Source organism: Gekko japonicus, unplaced genomic scaffold (genome assembly GCF_001447785.1).
Source record: "Gekko japonicus isolate JY-2015 unplaced genomic scaffold, Gekko_japonicus_V1.1 scaffold1322, whole genome shotgun sequence".
Classification (NCBI taxonomy): domain Eukaryota; kingdom Metazoa; phylum Chordata; class Lepidosauria; order Squamata; family Gekkonidae; genus Gekko; species Gekko japonicus.
This window is the reverse complement of record NW_015172044.1, coordinates 474,374-499,805: the sequence shown is the minus strand read 5'-3', so window position 1 is coordinate 499,805 and position 25,432 is coordinate 474,374. Positions and strand designations below refer to the sequence as shown.

Genomic DNA, 25,432 nt, shown 5'->3' with positions numbered 1-25,432 from the left:
AAAATAGGAGGTGAAATGGTTTTCTCTTTTCCAGATGCAGTGATTTCCATCTTTCACTAGCAGTATAAGAAGGTGTAAAGTCAGTGTAAAAACCAGTAGCTGTACAGTTTACTAGTGTTAATGACTAAATCCAATAATTTTTCCCAATGTGTTTCCCATTATCACTCTTTTAAAAAACAAGTATTTTATTGTGTATGATTTGGAAATTAGGCCGTTCATTAGTTCATTGGCCCCTCAGACTGAGAGTAATTCTGCTGTTCTAATATCTCACTAGTAGACTGGAGAAAACAGGCGACATTAGAGGTTATGAGAAAGTTGTGTCCAGAAAATAACTGCTGAACAACAGGCGACATTAGAGGTTATGAGAACATTATGTCCAGAAAGTAACCAGTGAACCTGGACACTGTCAGGGAGGCCACACCCTGTACAGAGAAGGGAGTTCAGAAATTTTTCTCGAATCTTAATGTATAATGGACAATTTAATATAACATGGGAAATGGATTTAATAGAACATGGGAAATAGAACAATTTAATAGAACATGGGAAACGGCTACAGGGGCATCGTCTAAATGCATAGGGGATTCGATGCAGGGAAGCTATTAACTGATCTATTTCATTTTGGTTGGCCTTACAATTGCTTTGTTACCTCGATATGTTATTTTAAATTTTAATGTACTTTTTTTATCTTTGACATGCCAATAACAGTTGTCTGTCTGTCTGTCTCACTAGTAGCATATAGTACTCACTAGTAACCAGGAATTACACCATGAACCAGAAACTCTTCCTTAATGGCTACTCCTTGTCTAGGCTACAATAAGGGAGAAAATGACAAAGCACTCCTCAAAGCACTCCTCAAAGCACTCCTCATGTGTTACTTCAGCTGCAATCAATTCCAAATCAATAGCTTTCTTCACATTTTAAACATTAAATCATTGTAGTAAAACAGAATAAATGTAAGAATAATCCAGTGATTTACTGAGAAAGACTTGGTTATGAATAACCATTTGCACATAAAGGTACTACATGATTTTTCTGAATTCTCAGCTAAGAGATAAAGTCCAGCCATTCAAAAGTACTATTACTGGACTGCATCCTCTTAATGTATGTTCTGCTAGAAACCGTTGATAAGACATCAGCTTAACAAGAGGCATTATTTCCTATACTTACTGTAACCATTCTTATTTTAATGGCGATTTCAAATTTTTCACTGTCTACCAAAGGTCAGTCTAGTAACTTCTATTACATTCCAAATGAACTATTGTATTTTTTCTGGTACTGCATACTTTAACAAGTATACCAAAGGGTCTAGTAACAATTTGTACACCAAACATTTTGGACACTATCTTAATTACAGTCTTTCAAAATGTGCAAGCTTTGGTACACCTGTGTACAGTAAACGGGAAACAAATCCAGTTTGGGCACCAACAGTGCCGTTGTCTTTTAGTAATGTACAAAGATGGACAAAGTAATCGTTTACAAAATATTAGAGACTGGATCCAAACGTCCTTTTCTGCCAACAAGAGTCACTTCCACCAGTGGAAGGGGTGATTTCTGCCAATTTCCCCCTCCCTACTGCAGCCTGCTAGACCCTCCAAAATGCTGTTCCTGGGGAGACAGAGGATACCTCAAGACAAGCATGGGGGATATGAAGGCTTGCAGTAGGAGGAGTGAATCAGCAAGAATAGCCCACCTCTGCTGGCAGAAAACAACCTTAGGGCTCAACCATAAGGCCACAGACTAGCAGCTACTAAAAAGATATAATGCCCAGACAAAATGCTACTTTGCACGAGTGTGTTAAATGCTATTTAGCTCAGACTGGAAGAGGCTCTGTCTTGGGAACTGAAATGCAGGGATGCTCATCATGAGGAGTCTGTGCACAGCAATGCATGTAAAATGATAAAACAAGCATTTCTAATCTACCCACTGAAATTTAAGGTGGCATTCTCAGTATCTAACCAGCCACAGCTGCATTGCAGGGGTTGGGGTGCACGGGTACATTTCAAGACTCATTACTGACCTGCAGTCATTTTGCCGTTGGTCCATACCAGATTCTTGGCCTTAACCACAACAACCGTTAGTCGCTCTGCTGTTGGTAGATAGCTAAGCGAAAGCAAGATTTCACCCACTGAATCGGTTGCCTACAGGGAAACGGAAGGAACCATTCATTTCTCATTACTGCACTACTCTTGCAATAGGTATATTGCTATGCATTTACTTTATTCAGTATAAGAGTTACTATTTATAAGCCGCAGTCAAAGTCTTACAGTGCAATTCTAAACCAAACTACACTCTTCTAAGTCTGCTAATCATTGCTGACTCTGAGCCATGGCTACCAGTTTTTGTCCAGCAAGAACAATAACCCAAAGTCAGCTCCTGTGGTCCCGAGTTAACAAGATCTTCTCCAGCAGGGTCCTCATTTCCTCCTTATTCTCCCATCCATGAGGTCAAACCCCACATTTCCCAACACAATAGTTACTACTATCCTAGTACCATGTGCTTGACCTTTATGGAAAAGGGATAATGGGAAATAAATGCAGGAAGTGCATTTGGTGAAAGAAACTGTTATGTATTCACTGTATGAAATGTAATGTTAAGCTCGAGACCTTAGCCAGGATTCTAAGCTGGAACAACCCTATTGGCTAATGTATAGTTGTAACCAATCAGAAGCCAGAGAACTGTACTGCAGGGAACAGACCTGATTGGTTGTTATCCGTACAATGCTATTGGTCCTCAACTATTCTAGGGCGTGGCTACATCAGCCCGGGATAGTTTAAGGGAGCTATGCTCCACTGTTGTTTTTTTTATTATAATTTTTTTATTTTCTTAACAAAATATATAAACAACCAAAACTAAAACAAGTAACAATAACAATAATACAATGAACAATGTTGTTTTATAGTTATATACTGTACACACATTTTTATAATATAATCTGTTTCGTCATAAAATTAAATCTATAATAATACAATTTTTTACACTGACCACTCTTTCTGACTAAAAGAATAATATTGAGATTTCTGACTAGGTTTAATCTGTTCGAAAATATTTTCTAAATTTTCCAATATTGGGTACCATTGACCATAAAAAGCCTGTGATCTTGTTACATCTTCAGCGCTGGTAAGTCTGTCAGAAATCTTGTCCATAAGGATATGTCCCCACACCTTTGAATACCATGACTTAATATTTAATAAATTATTATCTTTCCAACTTTGTGCAATAGTTGTTTTGGCCGCCGATAAAAGAATACTAAATAATTCTTTTGTATATTGTGGGATAGAAACCTGATGTTCTTGTTGATAATAAAGCTGATTTCACTTACTTACAACGGCGCTGAGTCAATACTTGACAGGAACCAAAGCCCTATACACTCCTTGGGCCTGAAATGCCACTTCCGCATGGGTGATCTGCTGCAAGGTCAGTGCTGTTGAGAAGCAAGCTTTTCCCCCCTGCTTCCCCACAGCATATTGGTACATTCACGCATCTCTGAGGAGTTCCCTGGCATTTCTCTGCGCTTTCTCAAATCTGCTTTGCTCCGAAATTTTAGAAAATACCGCAACTAAAGCCTGGATATGTGGCGGGGAAATTCAGGTCTTCCCACCCTCACGGAAGCCAGTTTCCCTGCCCGTGCCCCATAGCAGCCATTTCCTCTCCCCACCACTGAGGGGCTTTTAATAGAATATCATTATACTGCTCTACCATTGTCGGCTCCCCAAATTTTCAGCTTTGATAAAAAGAGCAAGTATCTAGCCATTAGCCCTCTCCTTCAACTCTCTAAGGCTGCGACCAATAGAGGTAGTGAGTTCTTGCTAGCGGACAAAACCCCCGAAGTTACTGAGCAGGTGGCAGAGTTCCTGACAAATGTACTTAGGGGCCAAGAAAAAGGGAGAAGAAAAAAGGAAAGAGGAAAGGAGGTGGAGAGAGAGACAAGGTTTATCTATGATTCCTCTTTGGATAGTTAAGCTTCTCACTGTAACTGTTTTAATTACTGTGATACTTGAGATTACTGTTCCAAACTTTGATCACTTTGCCCTATTATTATTACTATATACAATGTTACAAGAAGAAGAAGAAAAGAGATTGAATTTATACCCCATGGCCCTTCACTACCCAACGGTGTCTCAGAGCAGCTTACAAACTCCTTTCCCTTCCCCTCCCCACAACAGACACCCTGTGGGGCAGGTGGGGCTGAGAGAGCTCTTGACAGAAACGGCTCTTTTTCCAGAACAGCTCTGACAGGACTACGGCTTGGCCAAGGTCATCCAGCCAGGTGCAAGTGGAGGAGTGGGGAATCAAATCCGGTTCTCCCAGATTAGAGTCCGAGCACTTAACCACGACACCAAACTGTACACTGTAACTCTGATTGTTTCTCTTTGTTGGCATAAGGGCTGATATATTTTATTTTTAAAGTGATTGTTATGCCAATAAAGGTTATTGGAATTGGCACTATCTAGCCTATTCCCTTGCAGATTTCACAGCAGAAGTGCTAGAGACTTACTCTGTTTTTAAAAAGAAATCCTGGAATTCACAGAACCTGTTAAATTTATTGCTACAATAGTATATCACTATAATAATATCCTATCCAGTGCTGCCGTATTTTTTTTTTAAATTGCAAAAATCCTGGTGGCCCGGGGTGGTGGTGGTGGCCACTTCTGGGGGACTGGGGGAGGGAAACTGCCAGGAAGCCTGCCACGGGAATCCCTTTATCGACAGCCTTCCCAGCAACAGGGAGACTACAAAACCCCATCCCCGTGTGGAAACCGCCAGTGATGCCTTCATCGTCTCTGCCGACTCGGCTACTCGTGTACACAAAGAATCACCTAACCAATGGCAAAGGGACACTTTCTCAACCGCCTTCCACATCTTTAACCTGACATTTCCCTCAAGGCACTCAGGGCAGCACTTACGATTCTCACCTTTCCTATTTTAACCCCATAAATAACCTTGCGAGGGAGATTAGACTGAGGGTGACTCGAGCCCCTGTAAGGTTTACGGCACGAGCGTATTTGGAATGCAGCTCTCCCCTCCCCTGGCATGTCCTGGTGTTGCTCCACTGATGTCACCAACAGATGTGATTTCAGAAGGAGGGTAACAATGTCAGGAAATCAAAATCTTTAAAGGCCCCAATCTTTGTAACAGTGTCCATTGCAACAGAAATGTTCCATTTAAGTGACATTTCTGCTAAGACAATCCAGCAAGCGCAACGATTTGTGAACAAGTCCATATCCATTAATGACCACTAAACTGCTGCAATTTTGTCTGCTCACGGAGATCTGCTGATTAATGAGAAATCACTTTAGATGAAGGCATACTGTCAGAAACCACTATCTTGTCTCCTTGGCAATCATGATCATTAGAAAATCATCAAGGTAACATCTCAGGGCTAATTTGTTGTTCAGTCGCACAGTCGAGTCCGACTCTTCGCGACCCCATGGACCAGATCATGCCAGGCCTTCCGGTCTTCCGCCGTCCTCTGAAGTTGGCTCAGTTTCATGTTCGTTGCATCGATGACACTGTCTGACCATCTCATCCTTTGCCGTCCCCGTCTTCTTTGACCTTCAGTCTTTCCCAGCATCAGGGTCTTCTCCAGTGAGTGCTCCCTTCTCATTGGGTGGCCAAAGTATTTGAGCTTCAGTTTCATTATCTGGCCTTCCAGGGAACAGTCAGGGTTGATTTCTTTTAGGATTGACTGGGAAGCTGCCAAGGGTCTCATCAGCACCAGGGGGAATGCAGATTTATTATTTATTAAATTGGATTTACTAGGCCGCCCTTCCCTGCAAGCAGGGCTCTGGGCGGCTTACGACAGTGTTATCTGTTCACATACAACTACATTTAAAAACAGTCCAATAAATAACAATAAATAAAAACAATGGCTGAGTTCAGACTGGCAGTTTGAAGCGGGAGTCGTGGCAAAAAACATACAACTACATTTAAAAACAGTCCAATAAATAACAATAAATAAAAACAATGGCGGAGTTCAGACTGGCAGTTTGAAGTGGGAGTCGTGGCAAAAAAGAGCCGGAACAAACTGTTCGGGGTTTTTCCGTTCACAGTGCAGCAACTGATGCGGGAGCATACCGGGAGGAGGTGCAAGGGAGCGTTCACACTGCTGGCATGGAGGCACAGCTGTAAGGTGCGGATTTCTTTTTTTGTAATCTGGAGATATGCGCATGAGCGCATAAGCACATATGTACATAAGAAAAATGCGGCTTTTGGTGTTCACACTTTGTTGGTGCGGGAGGACGAGGGATAATCGCGCTTTCCAGGGTTTGCTACCACTTTCACCAGATATCTTTTAAACTCGGGAGGGAAGCGTTATGAGATGGGTTGAGTACAGCTGGGGAACACCGGACAGATGTGCCTGTGTGAACAGCCCTGTTAATCCGGTTGTGGAACGTTTCTGAAACGCACCTATATCGGGGCAAACTGCCAGTCTGAACTCAGACAATGTATATACAGTACTTCAGGCGGTGGAAAATCCTAACACCACAGTCTCCCTGAGGGGAGGGGCTATAGGCAATGAGGAACCACGTGCGAGTGCTAGAAGAAGATGCCTTTCCGAACCCCCAGTCATGTCCATTCTTTAGTGCTCTGCTCTACCCAAGCCATGCTGCAACAGAACCAAGTTAACAGTCTTCCCAGGATCTGTTGTGTCAACATGGAGATGTGTGGGTGGAGAGACCACTCAGTGACTCTTTAACATCACTGATGTCATTATCCATCTCTTTTGTGACCTATTAAACTCATTGTCAGGAACAAAGCTGATAGTAATAGGAAGGACATTTTACCTTGTTCATGTCCTGCAGATACAGCCACGCATTGAAAGGCCGGATAGAGAGATCCAAGTCTGACAACTTTAGCTCAGCTACGCCAGTGCTGATGTTTCTCTCATCCTCATCAATGCCAAAGACAGAAAATCTCAAGCGGTTTTCCTCCAGGGCAGCAGGATCCAAAGGGATTGAAAACCTCTCATCGAAGAAGACCGAGTAGGCGCTTCTTTGGATCTACACAGAGAGGGAAAGGTAGGATAGGAAAAGCTCAACATTGCAAGTGAGACATCTGTTGATGGATCCTAGGAAAATCTGAAAAACATTCATACCAAAAAGGCAGCAACTTGGTAGATTGGAAAGTCTAGACAAGAGTTAATCCGGTTAAAAGGATCTCACATACCAGGTGCTGGGAAAGACCCCCCTCTGATCGAGGCTTTGGAGAACTGAGGTCCAGTGAGACCAGAAAGTTCTAAGCTAAATGGTAAGGTAAAGGTTTTCCTTGCTCGAAAGCTAGTCAAGTCTGACTCTAGGGTTGCGGTGCTCATCTCCGTTTCAAAGCCGAAGAGCCAGCGCTGTCCGAAGACTGTTTCCGTGGTCATGTGGCCAGCATGACTAAACACCAAGGCGCACGGAACGCTGTTACCTTCCCACCGAAGTGGTACCTATTTATCTACTTGCAATTTCTTGCTTTCGAACTGCTAGGTTGGCAGGAGCTGGAACTAGAGACGGGAGCTCACTCCATCATGCGGCATGCTCGGGTCTCGAACTGCTGAACTACCGACCTTCCACAGCCTGCAGCTCAGCGTCTTAACCACTTGAGCCAGACCAGCAAACCATCACTTTGGATTCCTTCTCTTCACCTCTCTTCCCTTCATTTAACAGGATAATCCCCCGAATGGGATATTAACCAAAGGCTGAAATCCTCAGCAGCCATATGCACAAACAAGGGGGAAGTGGGTTTCTAACTTTCCCCCTAGCATCTCTGTAACTTTACCCAGCATAGGATATGTTTAATGCAACAAGAGACGTAAATATGAAAATGAGCCAACTAGCCCTTGGGGGAAATCCCATCCAGTCCTCTCAGTTCCCTCTGGCCATGATTGAGATCTCCTGCAGCCAAGAGTGCTGGGAAATCTGTCCACAAACACTCTGCTTGCCTGCTGAGTTCTTCAGCTAATGAGGAGGTGCTATCCTCACAGCAGTCTTTGGGAAATCCCTGGAATACAAGGAGATTAAACAGGGACAGACGGAAATCACAATGTTAATTTCACAGCAAATGCTAAACTTGCAGTTGTGCTGATGTTGTGAAGCTCAGCTCAAGGAGGACACTCCAGGGACTGGTTGAACAGGAGTGGAGGGCACAGAATGCTGAGCCAGCCCTCTTGCAAAGGGGCAGAGCAGAAGCAGGTGACCCGCACTCGGGCCTGGTGCCAGCTGCTGCTATACGTGCAAGATTGTGTGGCCGCCACAGGGAGGCCAGCAACATCCATTCTTGAAAAATCTCTGCTCCTAGAAACACTACCGCACTGAACCGGCTCATGTGAGGGCTCACTGGTTCAGGTTTCAGCAAATGGAAAAGGACGCGGCAGTCAGGAATTCATGCATTCAACAAAGCTGTGATTGCACCATGCAAGAAGTGGATCAAATCTGGTACCTGCCTCAGAATTAATAAACCAGATAAACCGTCTTGTTTCTAGTCCTTATGGGTTAGCTTTGGCAGTGCTCAGTGTAGTCTCGAAAGCCAGAGGCACATTTTTCTCCACGTCCAGTAGAAGCAGAATAAATATGACAAATGAAAGCAACGATATGCAAATATTCTTAATTTTTAAAAGTTTACAGAGTTTGGTTTTTTTCTTTTCTCTTCTCCACTTTTGGGGAAAAAATTGCATTAACAACTCTCTCCCAGAAGATGAGCTTTAAAAAAGCAGCAGCAAGCAGCAGTTTTGTGCCCAGGTCAATTGATGCCATCTAAGGGTCTGAACCTTCTGCATTTCTGTCTGTCAGGGTTTCCTATACCCTCTTTATTTAAGTCTTAACTGGTTACAAGTCCTCTGAGTTCTGAGGCCACATGTCCCCTTTGACCACTTCCAAGACATGCCCTTTCTACCTGCTGCCAGAAGCACCACTGCTGAATTCACCAGAGACACCCCCTGTGCAAAATCTATAACCTTTTCTCCTGTGGTTTCCCTAGGAATAATGCTCTTGGTGCACTTCGCTGATTACAGCGTCTTCCTTGTGCTTACCCACCATAGCATTTGCACTGACCAATTGTCAGCTCATGCAGTAACTCTCAGACGCAATAAGTCCTTTTCCAGGCTTTATTTGGAAAGTCAGGAAAGTTGCATTCAAAGTTGAACTCTTTGACAGAACTGAAAATTATTACAAGGTAGGGAACTACAAGACCTTTGGTCCAGCCCTCATTCACATGTCATGATTACACAGCATTTAGGAAGCTTAATATAGTACAATTAACATGGTGAGAATGTTTATCAGTTGACTCTCTCTCGAAGGCCATGAGAAGAAGAAACAGCGAAGATTCCCTCTGGCCTTTATGGAGGAGGTTCCCTTTCACAGTGTTACAATAGCGCAGCTAATCTAAGATTCACACAGACATGTCTCAATCACTCCTCCCTCAGGAATGTCAGAGGAGGATCCTTGTGAACAGATTGATACATTGTCGGCAGGTGCTACAAGCAGGGAGGAAATAGCCAGTGCAATGATAATAGAATTCAGCAAAGTAAAGTTATGTACATCAGAGAGCCAAAATTACAAGTAGAATGACCCAATGACCCAGGCAAGGGGCCGATTCTGACACCAATTCATGATTTAGCTACTTAAGTAATAATAGCTTCCAAAATCAGTAAATTTATGCCAGTCCCTGAAGCATACTTGGTGACCATCTACAGGCCGTCATGCACTACAGGAGGCCATTACAGCGGTCACAATCTAGACCAGGGGTGTTGAACTCATTTGTTACGAGGGCCGGATCTGACATAAATGAGATCTTGTTGGGCCGGGCCATGTGTGTGATAAAATGTAATGCCAGGTAGCAGAGATATAAACTTTATAAAGGACACAAAGGGTTGGGCTTTTTTACTTAGCGCTCTTACAATATTTGGTTTATTTAACAGTGTCTCCGATAATTGACACCTCTTGCTCTGAATTATTGCATCAAAATGTCTGTGCTGTTGCAATTTTATGCTGTTCAAGTGTGTATCTGTAAGGGGCAAAACTATGTTTGATTTATTGACATTCAGTATAGAAATCTCATGCTCAGAGTTCTGAACCTAGAGACCAGGGGAAAACATGAAATGGCTGTGCATTGCAAGCTTTTGTACATAAATTGCTTTATGTGCTGGTCAAGAACATGAGAAGGAACCATGACACAGATTGAGGGCTATGTGCTTGTCTACAAAACTATAGTCTTCCTCAGTGGTCAGTATCAGCCTACTATTTGGGAAGTCTAAGTTCAAAATCCCCAAAGGAAATGTGCTGGGTGAACTTGGTCTGGGCACACACTCTCAGCCTAATCCACCTCCCTGGCTTGTTGTTATTCCTCATCTAAATAATTCACATTGCTTTCCTACTGAGCAAGATTGGATCGTGAGGAGCTCTAGAGGAACCGTGGGAGTGAGCTAGGTTCCCAGCTTCAGCGCTAAACGGCTGGAGCGCCTTATCCCACGTGCGGGAGTGTGGCTAATTGGCCAGGGCAGTGGGGGGTGCATACAAATACCCTATATCCTATTATGCCCCATGGGCAGCCGCCATTCTTAACAGTGCCTATGTTAATGCATCTATAGCTCTTCAATAAAGAAGAGGTGATAAACGTGTACTACGTTGTTGGCTGTGGGTTCTGACATTGTGCTGGGTGAACTTGGTCTGGACACACACTCTCAGCCTAATCCACCTCACTGGCTTGTTGTTATTCCTCATCTAAATAATTCACATTGCTTTCCTACTGAGCAAGATTGGATCATGAGGGCATGAATACAGTGAAAAGGGGGAGGGAACCCAGTTTCACCCAGGAGAGCCACAGCACTCCGGACTGCTGTACCTTAAGTCTCTGAAGGCTGGTGGGAACTGATTAAAAGCATTCCCTTACCCCACCCACTACCATCACAATATGCAAGGATACAGTGACCTTGGTTCCCCCCCCCCCCCGACCTTCTCATCATGGATCTGAAAAGGTGCTGTGTAGTAGAGGGTACAGGATGGGGGCAATTCTCTGTTCCCAGACACTGTGGCAATTTAAGCTGCCCCCTATGTCCATCACAGCCAGCCCCCCCCCCGGGGTGAAGGGAGAATGGGGAAAAAAACAAAAAAGGGAGGAGGGGAGACAAGTAACACCTTCTGTTCCTATTTGAAGTCTGCCATTTGGGTGTCAGGGAGGACCAGTTTGGTGTAGTGGTTAAGAGCACTGATTCCCCATTCCCCCCCCCCACATGCAGCTGCTGGTGTGACCTTGGGTCAGTCACAAGCTCTTTCAGAGACGTTCTCTCAAGAGCTCTCTCAGCCCCACCTACCTCACAGGGTGCCTGTTGTGGGGAGGGGAAGGGAAAGGAGATTGTAAGCCACTCAGACTCCAATGAAGGGTGGGGTATAAATCCATTCTTTTCTTCTTCTACCATGAAACAGCTGGGGAGAGTTTTCGATGGGGCGGTGTCTATTTACATGTCATTGGTTGCCACTCAAATGCCCACCTTCCACAGAAGTGAAGAAATGCTAAAAAGCTTGCATTAGGATTGGGACCCCTTGGAAAGACCTCATCACATAGTAAGCCTTACGATCAGTTCACATACTCAAACAACGTGTGTTTACACAACTGAGCACTTGGATACACCCAAGTGCGCAAAGGCACGTTACTCTAAAGCTGTTACTTATATGAGGGCAGCCATTTTTACGATCCCAGCAGCTTGTCTACCTGTGGAAACAGCTGTAGCCCTTCCCTTGCAAGTGGCTGGTTCGTCCTCAGGCTTCTCAGCAGAGTATGATACTTCCATGCATGGCTGCCCAGAGAAAATACAGAACCCCTTTTATGTAAACCAGTCCTACAGGAGGTGGAGGCTGCCTGGGAGACAGCCCCCCTAGAAGTCAGCCCACTCGGGAATTGATTGTGGACCCTTGGAGCGGTGATTGTCTTTCAGGGCTGCATCCTACATTACTCTTTAGATAGCACAAATGTCAAGCCAGGGGTCATTTCCTGCAGGAGCGCACAGGAGCGGAGCTCCGGCAGTAAAGAGCCCAGGGGGGCGGGCACATGCAACAAGCCCTGCCCCCTGCTACCAGCAGCCCTGGGCCACGAGGAGCAAGAAGCAGCCAGGTAAGTTGCAGTGGGTGTTGCCTTCTGACACACTTCCAGTGATGTCAGGGGGTGTGGCATTTGCAAATATGGTATTCTAATGAGTTATGCTAATGAGCTCCTTCACCTCTTTTTCTACAAAATGACCCCTGTGTCAAGCAATATAAAACGTGAAATAGGAGACTAAGCAACATAATCATAGTTGGAGGACATGCAGTCTCAGAGCTGGTGTGTGGCGGTGTGCCCTATAAAATGTCTCGGGTACATGAAATCTATTGCCCCGACTACATAACATTGTCACACGTCTCAGAGGAAGAGCACGATGTCTGGGATGCAGATCTCACCCTCTCTGCCCCCTCACGTTTCTTGGGCTCGGCAGGAGGAAAGAAACGCTTCCCCTCCTATTACTCACTGCAGACTGCAATTAGCAGGAAGAGACACATCACACAGAGGGAAGCGCTTAGATACAAATTAGATTTTTCTTGGCCTGCCTCTGAGAATGTAAATTGATGAAGTGAACCTCCTTGCCTCCCTTCCCCTCCTTGCCTGCTTCTGTCTCCCATTCCCAGGGTGCGTGGGAGGTTTGCGAAACAAATGATCAGGCCTGTAGTGCAAAGTCAAAGAGGCCAAGGCTTTGCTATATGGAAGAAAATATTTTAACAAGGTCTGTTCCCAACACAACCTTTCCCCCCTACACACTCCCGTCTTCATTCCCCGTCTGCAATGAACTCATCAACAATGGATTACTTATTTCATCAGCTTCCATTTCACTGAAGGAAAAGCTCCAATGTCGGGCAAAAAAAAAATCTGACTGGAAATGTTCAGCGGAGCTGTTTCACAGCAGGGCCGTCAGCGTGACAGGAATGTATGACAGCCGCAGGGCTCCCTTGAGCTCCATATTTTGTACCAACATGTTCCCAGTCTTACACTTGGTGGGCAATACTGGACAAAATCCTGCTTCAGTCTACACATTCGTGGTATCATCACCCACACCCCTGGGTGTTCCTGGAACAGAGGTCCATTTTCTCCATGGGGAGGGGACTTGGCTCAGCGGCAGAGCCTCTGCTGGGCACGCAGAAGTTCCCAGGTTCAATCTGTGGCATCTTCAGTTAAAAGGACCAGGCTGCAGACAATGAGAAAGACTGCCTGAGATGCTGGAGAGCCACTGCCAGTCTGAGTAGACAATACTGACTGTGATGGACCAAGAGTCTGATCCAGTAGAAGGCAGGTTCATGAGTATTCACATAGTTATAACCTTGACTGCTCTCAAACACAGTTTACATTTTACACGCCCACTGAAAGATGCAAAAGTAATATCCTTTTCTTAGTTAGTGAAATCTTTCAATGATTTCAGGGAAGAATACATGGTTCCTACACCCCACTATCTTGTCCTTGCCAGAAGCAGAGCTGACCCAGCTGAGCTCTGAGAAGGAGCAGGAGATAGAGCTGCTAGAGGGGTGAGTGGGGTTTTTTACTTACTTTCAGCTGAGGTGATTTAGCTGAGAGGGTACTGGGGGACTGTGTTTGGGAGTGTGTGGGTGAGTTGTGAGTTGTTGCAGAGTCCTGGCTGCCTGAGATAGGGTGTGAAAGGGTCATTGTTTGACTGTAATTGAGTGACTGGGTGCATTTGCATAGCTGCTGGCCACACCCTCTGCTGAGGGGAAGCTTCTATTTAAGGCAGCACTTTGCCAGAAGCATGAGCTGAAGGGTGAGAGCCAAAGGGTGAGACTCTTAGCCTGTGGCTCTTAGCCTAGGGGCTCTGTAAGACGCCCAGGAAGAACCAGAAAGCCAGGGCCCTAGTCTCCTTGGGTTCCCAGTAAGGTAAGTAGACTTCTACAAGGAAAACCACTTAAAGGGTTTTAAAGGAGGATTATATATAATTATTGTTTTAAAAAAGCAATTATGAAGCCAGAATGCCATTAGGGGGTTGGGGGCTATCCAGTGTTTTGCACGGAGTGTCACATGTATGACTATCTGCCCACTGGACAGAAGTCTTGGGTGTGTGCTCGGTGCAAGGAGCTCCTGGTTCTCAGGGAACGAGTTTGTTCCCTTGAGGCCAAGATGGCTGACCTGGAGAAGCAGAGACAGTCAGTTAGGCACATGGAAAAGACTCTCGGGGACTTGCTAGATATGTCTCACTCTGGTTATGGCAGCCCGACTGCTGCCAGGGAGCATGAGAGTCAAGAGGGAACAAGGCCCTGTGCTGAGGATAAGGGGAATGTGCCCTCAGAAGGGACCTCTTCTTCAGTTGGTGAACAGGTATCCTTTTGCACCAAGGAACCATCCCCGGGCAGGGAGAGAGGGGAGCTCTTGATAGTTGGTGATTCGATCCATAGGCAGGTAGACAGCTGGGTGACAAAAGTGACAGAGTGTTGGACTAGATGGGCCATTGGCCTGATCCAACATTGGCTTATGTTCCTATGTCCTTAAAGCCCTACAAAATAGGTTAGGCTAAGAGAAAGGGGTGGGACAAGGACACCCTCTGAATGCCATGGATGTACGGAGATCTGATCCCAGAGTAGGACTTGGATCTCATGAAGCTACTCTTATACTGAGCCCGACCATTTGTCTATCAACGTCAGTGTTGTCTACTGTGACTGGGAGGGGCTCTCCAGGGTCTGAGGCAGAGGTCTTTCACATCACCTGCTCCTTTAAATCTAGCGATATCAGGAATCTCATTTGCAAAATTTTGCATACAAAGCAGATACTTGACCATTGAGACGTGGTCCCTCCCTAACAATCTCCAATAAACTACACTTGTTCTTGGTATGCATCTGGCCACTCTGTTTTCCATGCTTCTGATTTAAAGCACAGCCAGAAATACAGGAACCTGTTGTAGGAAGGAGCTCTGATGAGACATAGGTCCTCTGCGACAAACTCCAATAGACTTTTACGGATTTGGATCAAATACCCCAGTCCCCAATCTCTTGTGGGAAGCATGTTCACCAGCTGCAAAGTAGGACAGGGTTTCAGTACTCTGTCTCTCACAAAGAAGCTTGATGCCTCTTAACTTTCTAGAGCACCAGGTAAGCTGAATATTCCAGGACCAGACTTGAGGACTCCTGCATGCACAACTCCAGCTCTCCTACTAACCTGTGACTTCTTCATTTCCTTGACAATGTGTAGGCCTCCTTCAGATGCTATGGCCATGCAAACCGGAACTGTTTGGGGAGGGAGGATGAAGTCCCCAGGATGCACTTGATATGTGTCGTCACCGTTTCACGTGAATTGGATTTTCCATGCGTGTACCACTTTCATACACACAAACCAGAACCTTAGAAGATCGTTTCAGAGGGTGACCACGTTGGTCTGCAATAACAGCTAGATCTGAGTCTAGTAGCATATTACAGACCTACACGATTTCTGGGATATAAGCTTTTGAGAGTCAAATCTGATGAAGGGAGCTTTGACTCCTGGAAGCTTATACCCAGAACATCTCGTTGTTCTCTAAGGTTCTACTGTCCTGACCTGGATAACCCAGCCTAACCTGATCTTGTCAGATCTCAGAAGCTAAACAGGATTGGCCCTGGCTAGTATTTGGATGGGGAACCTCCAGAGCAGAAGTGTCAAACTCATTTGTTATGAGGACTGGATCTGACATAAATGTCACTTTGTTGGGCTGGGCCACGTGTGCCATAAAACGTAATGCCAGGTATGGGATATACAAACTTTATAAAAGACACGGGCAAACCCATTCAATGATATTATTTTTTACTCAAAATACAAACATGCTTAATTTCCTTACAGTATCTCCCTGATGCCCACCCTCCCGCTTCCACCGCCCACGACTCATCAGGACTGGGGCAGTATAGAAGGACGTAATGCACAGTCTCTGTCCTCCAGCAGTAACGATAACAACCAGTTGCTCACGGGCTGGACAAAAGCTATGGATGGGCCAGTTCCAGCCCTCGGGCCATATGTTTGACACCCCTAGTCCAGAGACTACCAAGGTCACGATGCAGAGGCAGGCAATGGCAAACCACCTCTGAATGTCTCTTGCCTTGAAAACCCCACCAGGGGTCACCAGAAGTCAGCTGTGACAGGACAGCACTTTCCACCACCAAGGTGCTACAAGATTCAAATCTAGCTGCGGAAGCCTAGAAAAAATCACTATTCGACTATGCATGCGCAGAAATTGTATGTGTATGGAAAATCCATGCATTACCCAATCCACATAAAATGGTGACTGAACATATCAGGTGCATTACCGGGACTGTAAGCTCCCAACATGTGCTGCCAGAGGGGCTCCCACTTTTCAGGGATGTAACGCCTGAAGAAGACAGCCTTCCTGCTTCTACGTTCAGTTCTCCTTTTGTTAGGCACTGCTTTCCTGAACACTCCAGCAACATTTTGCCTTTCTTGACACTTTTCGGTATTCTTAAGAACAGCAGGAAACAAGACTTGTGCATCAGATTGCTGGAAGGCAGAAACCAGCCACCATTTTTTCCAGCTGTGCTCGTATCGATCCTTCACTTGGATCTATAGCGCACACACACACACACACACACACACACAAAACCTTTATTGGCATGAAAGCACAAAACATCATGGAAATACAGGGAAATACTAAGATGCATCAGTCCCTTACACTTGGCTATTCAAGCCTCGTCTTCTGATTGCACGATATAAACATTTTGCAACAGCCTCCATTATTTCGCAATTAGAATTAAAAAGAAGAAAATGAACAGTTGAGTCATCAGAGTGCCAGCTCTCACGCTCTAGAAGTGGAGTAATAAAACGAGATCGGATAGCCCTATAGAGGGGGCAATGAAGTATGGTGTGTGTAGTAGATTCTATATCTTTTAGAGAGCAAGGACAAAGTCTGTCTACATATGGGATCTGGCGGTACCTCCCTGAAAGCACCTCTGATGGCAGAACATTAAAGCGTGCCAGCATGTATGCTCTGTGATGATGTGGGGCTGTTATGGATCTATCTTGTTGTTGTTCAGTCGCACAGTCGAGTCCGACTCTTCGCGACCCCATGGAGCAGATCCCGCCAGGCCTTCCTGTCTTCCACCGTCCTCTAAAGTTTGCTGAATTTACATTCCAGGTTCCTATGCAGTATTGTGCTTTGCAGCATCGGACTTTCCTTTCACCATCAGACACTCGGCTTTGGCCCAGCCGCTTCACTCTTTCTGGGTTACTTGTACTTGCCCTCTGCTCTTCCTCAGTAGCATATTGGACACCTTCCGACCTGAGGGGCTCATCTTCCGGCGTCATATCTTTTAGCCTTTTGATACATGGGGTTTTCTTGGCAAAAATACTGGAGTGGGTTGCCATTTCCTTCTCCAGGGGATGACGCTTGGTCTGAGTTCTCTGCTGTGGCCTGTCCATCTTGGGTGGCCCTCCACGGCATAGCCCACAGCCTCATCGAACCATGCAAGCCCCCTCGCCACGACAAGGCAGTGATAGCATATGACTAATCAGAGTACTGAATGAACTTCCTATTTGGTACAATGCTGCAGTGCATTCACAATTCTGCAGTGCATTCACAGAGTCCCAGAAATACAGATTTCAAAATCCAGCCATTACCACTTACATGGCTCTTTAAGGCACGTTAATATTTATTACTTAACAAGTGCTTCAGCACTGGTCACGGTATGAAGCCAAAAATGAACAAACCCTGCCCACAGGATCACAACAAAACAAGAAGAACAACATGCAAAATATTAGGAGGAAGGGATGTGAGGAAAAGATTGTATATATTTGTATTCGACTCAACGGGCTATTACTATCATTGATTGATTATTTTAAAGGTGAGTGCTACTGCTTCTATAATTTCATTTTTCTTGGCCCTTTTTTATTGTTTTATTGCCACTTGTGTTGATTTTAATCTCCTTATTTTTATTTTTACTTTTCAAACTGTTTTAATGAACAGATAAGATATCAAATGAATAATTACCTAAATAACGAAGAGGCAGTGATCCAAAGTTAAAGGAGAAGAGACACGTTTTCAGGCACTTTTGCATGCTCGCAAAGAGGCAGAAGGCTACAAGTGCCCGGGAAAAGACAGGAATGCAATATAGAAGAAATCACCCCAGGTTTAGACAACAGCATTAGCAGAGCAGCGATACTGAGGAGGCACTGTTCTCTTTAGAGGAAGTCCTGGCACATTCCCCTAAAATACCCGTGGATTTGATGCTGCTAGAGGGTTTGATGGCTGCGTTTCACACTGCGATGCATTGAATGCAAAGAAGTCCTCCTAACAATGATACCCAACTATAGCAACTTCAGAAAACTGTACTTCAAGGTTCCTGCTTGGGCCTTATTTATTTATTTATTTATTTATATCTTCGGCTTATATACCGCCCTGACCCCGAAGGGTCTCTGGGCGGTTTACATAGAGATTCTAGTGTTTCTTTTCCCTAACTAAGGCCACATTGTGCAGGGACGGGGCTGCCTACCGGCACCCAGGTGGTGGGCTTGCTGTTTTTCTCCGGCTCGGCTCCTTTCTTTTTCCGGCGGCTCTGGTCGGTGGTTCCATCCTGGCGTTCAGAGGAGGATCTTTCCATCATAGTGGCTTCCTTCGGCTGCTCCTGCCCAAATACACGGTCCGTGTCAGCTTCCGAACTCGGCTATGTCCATTTTACGGCTCCGCCGCGCCTGCACCCCACAACACCGCACCTTCCGTCTCCGTCGTCATCCGACTCAGCCACTCAGAGATGTTACATTCTCTGGCCACCAGGGATCGCCCTTCCGACTTCACCGCCGTCGCTGCTGCTGCTGCATCGCCATTCCACACCGCGAATCCTCTGCTGCCGCTGATGTTCCGCCGACGCCTCCACCACCCAACTCACTCGGAGGAGGGTGCCTCCTGCCCATCTAAGGGTAGGTACCCATTTGTCTACTCGCTATTTAATTGCATTCTCAGCTGCCTTAGATTCCTGGGCACACTCAGTCCGTTAAAAAGGAGGCAGTGTGTACATCACCTGCAGGACTGCGACTAGATCACTTGCTGAGTCTGCTGTCATCTTTGGCAAGTAGATGAACTGGCCCAGCTTGATCTGCACTGGACAGCAGTTCCAATACAAGAGATCACCAACATCCTCATGATTGAAACTCCTGGTACTGAGTATATGTGGGGCAAGGGGTTACGAAAAGGCCGTTTTTTGGGGGGTAGAAGCAACCAGAAAATGTTTACACTGGTTCCATCAATCATCACAAAGAATACTTCTTGAGATTGTTTTATCTTGCACAATTGCTTTCTATATTGGTCATGATAAGACATTGTAAGTGGAAGAGTGTTAGTAATGTGTATGTGTTGCTCAAGCGGACTCTGATATAACAGGGTTTCTCTAGATATTTCTTTAGAGGTTTCTTTAGAGCTGCGGTGGCTCAAGTGGTTAAGACGCTGAACTGCAGGCTGTGGAAGGTCGGTAGTTCAGCAGTTCGAGACCCGAGTGTGCCGCATGACAGAGTGAGCTCCCATCTCTAGTTTCAGCTCCTGCCAACCTAGCAGTTCGAAAGCAAGAAATTGCAAGTAGAGAAATAGGGACCACTTCGGTGGGAAGGGAACAGCGTTCCGTGCGCCTTGGTGTTTAGTCGTGCCGGCCACATGACCACGGAAACGTCTTCGGACAGCGCTGGGTCTTCGGCTTTGAAACAGAGATGAGCACCGCATCCCTAGAGTCGGATTCGACTGGCTTTTGAGCAAGGGAACCTTTACCTTTACTTTTTAATAGTTTTTATTGTGGGATCCTTCCTGATCACAGCTAGCACTCCAGAGTGATTTAAGCAGCAAGCCTGCATGGAAACCACTGTATTTTGGTCAGTCCATCCTCTCGCAGACTAAACTCAAAATAAATGTCTTCTTGCTTTTTGCAGCACAGGCTTGGAGCAGCTCCACCCGGACACCATCCCACTGTGGCTCCTCCAAGGGAGTTATGCCAGACAGCGAAGGGGAATGGGATCCCCCCCCTGTGAGTTTCATGGGGCCCTCACTTGTATCTCTCTAATGGGTCATAAATAAACGGGGTAGGGTAAATCAAACTTGAGCTGCAGAGGGGAAAAAGTGTCGTAAGACTGACTTCACAGGTATGGGCCTGGATATCCCAGCTTGTTTTGGCCTCTGTAAGCATCACACCCTCACTTTATAAGGGGAGCGGTGGCACAGTGGGTATATCCCACTGTCTTAACATCCAAACTGTGTTAGTTCGAGCCCCGCGCTGGTAGGAGCAGCCAGCCTGTTGTCCCCAGCTCATCGTCCACCCAGCGATTCGAAAGCTTCAGCGAGTAGATAAGATGGGAACCACTCCTTAGAGAGGGTGGGCACACCAATCTCCCTTGTGGGAGGGTGTTAGCTGACGGTCGGACGTCCTGGTCGAGGTTCGGAAAAGGCGGGGAAAAAACTTCTTGGCTACAAAGAATCCCTGCAGTGGATGTTCCAGCCAGGCGGTGGCAGTGTGGCGATTGACATACGGGTCCTGAAGCCTGGTTAACAAGCAGCCCTGAGGAAAACGATGGAGCCAAGCCAGAAGACGTCTACACCGGGCAGTGACGGCGTGTGCAATTAAATGAATATATGTTGTCTTCCCTATCCCCTACAAACATTGTTAGTCCCTTGTCTATATTGAGTAACTGTACATCGCTTTGTGCCCACTGGGGAAAGCGATTAATAAATGGAAAGTATTATTATTATTTTATTATTATAACATGTTTTAATGTTCCCAGTACCCAAGGATGCAGCAATGATGGGAAACATTAAAATGACACCCCCCTTTTTAGTGTCTGCACAATTTGCATACCATCCTGGATTAAAGCAAACCAAATGTACACCACATTGCCCATAAGCCAATGGTGAACTTGAGAGATTTATAAGGACACTTAGAATTAAGAGATATAAATGAGTCTCTATTGGTACCACCTGCTAAAATAGGCCAGCCTCCAGAATGAAAAGCAGCCACTCTTCTGTAGAATAAGAACCATCTCTTGACCAGGGATTATAGGAGACGGCATCCGAATCTGCCAGATGAATATGGAGGGTATAAGCAGATCTAAATGCCAATACTTGTTGCAAATCTTACTGGCTAATAAAACAGATTTAGCTCTTGTTCAAGAAACTCGTCTTGATAATGAAAATCGAGATGGCCACAGAGCGAAAATCGCAGGATATGATGTTATTGGCATCACATACTATCATACCTACGGCATAATGACTTATAGGGTTGCCAGGTCTATCTTCGCTCCCAGCGGGGGACTTTGGGGGGCATTCCCAGAGGGGGAGAGGGCATCCCCAATGGGATGATGTCACGTTGGGGATGTCCAAGCTCCATGCCCTGCCCCCACAGGACGGTCCCGCCGGCTGTGTGCACTTAAAGGGGACCCCTTTAAGTGCACACAGCCAGGGGACAGGCCCCCGCATGCCCGATTTCCCTTTAAGTGCCCCCTGCAGCCAGAGGGCTCTGAGCAGTATTGCCGCTCAGAGATCGGGCGCATGGGGCCCTGTCTCGCTGGCTGCTTGCACTTAAAGGGGTCCCTTTAAGTGCCCACAGCCCTGCCTGCCCATTCTCTGAGTGACACTGCCGCTTGGAGATCAGGCGTGTGGCTTACAGCCGCCCCTCTCCCTCCTCTCTCTTAAGAGAGAAGGAAAAGGGATGTCTGTGGGTGTTGGGGCTTGGGGGCGGGGCTTCCCCCAGTGGCCAGCTGGTGAGTAGAACCCCCCAAAAAGCGGGTAACCACCACCAAACCCGGGGGTCTGGCAACCCTAGTGACTTACACCCGAGGCGACACTGAAAATGTGAAGCTGGTATTGATGCCAGGCTTTTACTTAGGAGCCGCCACTACCACCACCACCAACAACTATCTCGTGGCAATGATGGGTAATGAGATGACCCATTATAAATATCTAGCTACAGTGTTCCAACAGATCAATACCGCTGAAACGGGCTTTTGGGTAACATCTATGGGTCACCATCTTGATGTGATTAACTGGGTAACATCACTGAGCACTTTATTATTGTTAAATATGTTGTTTTATCTGCTTTTATTGTTTTATATTGGCACATGTTGCCCTTGTCTGTGAGCCGCCCTGAGCCCGTTTGTGGGGAGGGCGGGATAGAAATACAATAATAAATAAATAAATAAATGTCCACAATGACACCAACACAATTATAGTAAAAGTTGGGGAAGTGCGTGTTGTCAATGTTTACAAACCTCCTGCAGTTTCATGGCCAGCCCTTGTCCTATCAACCTACCCTCATCCTTCTGTATACGCTGACCTTTGGAGGTTTGAGTTGAGCAAAACCTCTACTCTTGAGTTTTAAACGTTTTTTGTCTTCTCTGGGTGGAGAACAGGCCAGGAAGGGGGAAAGTAAATTCAATTGCTTTCCAAACTTACCTTCATACAAAGGCTAATAGATCTAGCAGGTGAGATAATGTTTAGGTTCCCCACTCCAAGCAGGGAAAAGAAATCTGGAGGAATTAAATACTAGAGAGGCTTCAGGAAGGAAAATTCTGAAGACTTCAGGAAAAGCTTCTCTGATCTGGCCTGGTCAGTGGGTGGGGGAAAGAGAGGTGATAAAACTCAGGGGAACAAGGAGGAAGGGGTCCCTTTGGTGCTGAGCATCAGAGCAGACAGAACTCTTGACTGATGGAGGAGGAGGCCACTAGCCATGTGTTGGCTTGAAGAGCTGACGGTAGTGACAGAATTAATAAACATGTCCCCATCGTAGTTGTGAAGACCAGGTTCTCAGCTTAATAACTTTCACTGCGGCAGGATATCAGAAGTGACTTAAGACATCGGCTGACTGCCGCTTATGATGGAGTCTGGAGAGATGGTCTGCTGTACATGTTTTTACAAGTTTCCCCCCTGAAGAACATTATTTTGACTCCTAAATAACATGCTGAGTGATAGAGCTTTCCAAGTAATCATGGGTCAGTCAATCAGCAAGCAGAAAAAACTGAATAACAGCCTAACCCAGGGCTCAATCCTCGCTCCAGTTTTTTTTCAATCTGTACATCTCTGATGTTCCCGAGACGATATCGAGGAAGTTTGCTTATGCCGATAACATGGCAATTGCAGTAAGGCACGAATCAATTTAAAGGACTGAGGAAATACTGACGAGGGACCTCAAAATTTTTGCTGACTACTACCAAAAATGGTGGCTTATCCCAAGTCCAGGAAAAACAGAATACTCGTGTTTCCATCTCAATAACAATCTTGCCAACCGTGAACTGAATGTCTACCTTATTGACACCCTACTTACACACAACTTAGGTACCTTGGCATTACCCTGGACAGGACCTTGAGCTATAAACACCATCTTACCAGTGTAGCAGGAAAAATATGCATGTGAAACAACATTCTCCAAAAATTATATGGTACAACTCGGGGTGCACCTGCTACAACACTTAGATGCTCAGCTTCCAGGTTGGTGTATAGTACAGCTGAATATGATGCGTCAGTGTGGCTCAACAGCCCCGTGTCCACAAACTTGATGTCCAACTCAATACAACAATGGCAACCATGACAGATGGATTAAACCCACTCCAAACTACTGGCTACCCACATTGGGCCACATCGCTCCCCCACATCTCTGAAGACAAGATGCTCTTCTTCGTGACTATAGAAAGATCACTCAAAACAGAGAGTTGCCCATCCACAAAGACATAGCTGATGCAGGCCTATCCAAACTAAGATCCCAACACCTAGCAATAAGATCTGCTCAAATCCTGCAATTACGAAAGTTCGATCTAGGGAATGAATGGTTGTAAACATGGATGCAATCCGTTCCACCTGATATCCATAACCTGATAAACACCGACGAGAGGCCTACAGGATTTGACTTGCCACATAAAGTATGGAAGACAGCTGACAGAATATGAACAGGCTTTGGTAGTTGTGCAGGCCTGTTGTTTCTATGGGGCAAAATACCAGGACCGGAGTGCAATTGTGGTGCTTCCTGCCAAAATGCTTTCCGTCATGCTTTCCAGGGAGCGACGACGGAGCTCTTTCAACTCTCCCCAGCTGCAACTGAGCGGATTGAAAATTTAGATATTAGTATTTAGGGGGATTGCCCAACCAGTCTGCATACCCCTTGTATCAACTTGGTTACATATTTTATATTATTATATGCTTCCTGTATGTAACTCTTCCTGCCAACCTAGCAGTTCGAAAGCAAGAAATTGCAAGGAGATAAATAGGTACCACTCCAGTGGGAAGGTAAGTGTTTAGTCATGCCGGCCACATGACCACGGAAACATCTTCGGACAGCGCTGGCTCTTCGGCTTTGAAACGGAGATGAGCACCGCAACCCTAGAGTCGGATTCGACTGGCTTTCGAGCAAGGGAACCTTTATCTTTACCTTTTTATGTAACTCTCTGCCATACGGTAAGTAAATAAATAAATAAATAGAACCATCTCTGGGCGACTGAGCAGAAAAGCTCTGCAGAACGTGGTTCTATATTTTTTTCTTCTTTCCAGATTAACAAATGACTAACACATGTCTATTTGAGCAAGTTTGTACAGGTTATAAAGGCTAATTACTTTTTGTGGGATTGTTTACAAGCTGATAGTAGCTTTTCAATGTTTCTTAGGTGAGCTAGCACGGACCTGTGTGTCGCTGCGTCTTGCAGCAGTTCCTGACCTCTATTTGCTGTTCGTTCTACTTCATAACTTTTGTTTTGACACTGTGTGATAGAGAAAGTGCCTTTCTGCTTGTTTCTGGGTCTACTTCTTCCTACAGAGCGCCGCTCTGAAAAAGAAGCCTTCAGGGCTCGAGCTTTTCTCCAAGTTGCAGTTGTGGTTCTTCCATTCTGCCTCCTCCAGCATCTCTGACCATCTGACACAAACCCCTCTGGTGCTTGGAAAGGACCAAATAAGCCCCAAGAACACAGCAATCAAGCAAACGTTAAACTTTCATCATTGCTCAGTAACAGGACATGTGGCAGAGGCAGCCTGAAAAAGTTTGTGTTGTGTGCCCAACTCGATTGTCACAAATGCAGGAAAAGCCAACCAAACCTCAGCTCTGTTTGGAAGAGTTTCAAAAGGCAAAAAAATAACTTGCACTAACAGATTCTCAGCAATCTTACTTGTAAGAAAGTTTTGCTGGAATCCATGACACAAGTTTTCAAGTAAATATTTTTGGTCAAGGTTGCTGAAATCATATAATGACGGGGGAGGGTGAAAAGTACCTGAAGACATCTGGTACATCCTTGTCCACTTACAAAAGACCCTAAAATAAATATCACCCAGAATAGCTAATACATTAGCCTCTGTCATACAATTATTCCCCTAGACCATCAGTCCCACAGATGTATTTCCTGGTACCTGTTTGCGTCTTGACTCAATCCAAACAGTTTTAAACAGGGGTCATTTCCTGCAGGAGCGCACAGGAGTGGAGCTCCAGCAGTAAAGAGCCCAGGGGGC

At 45.6% G+C, this 25,432-nt stretch overlaps 1 protein-coding gene across 2 annotated transcripts in view; it reads right to left on the bottom strand.

Moving 5' to 3' along the window:
• The window catches only part of SYT12 (synaptotagmin 12), a 93,146-nt gene that overhangs the window by 21,944 nt on the left and 45,770 nt on the right, over positions 1-25,432 (bottom strand). For both annotated transcript variants that reach the window (XM_015420706.1, XM_015420705.1), the window contains 2 exons: positions 6,786-7,001; positions 2,018-2,138 (listed from right to left, as the gene is read on the bottom strand). In XM_015420706.1, coding sequence (XP_015276192.1) covers positions 2,018-2,138; positions 6,786-7,001 — 337 coding nt within the window. The remainder of the gene's footprint in view (positions 1-2,017; positions 2,139-6,785; positions 7,002-25,432) is intronic.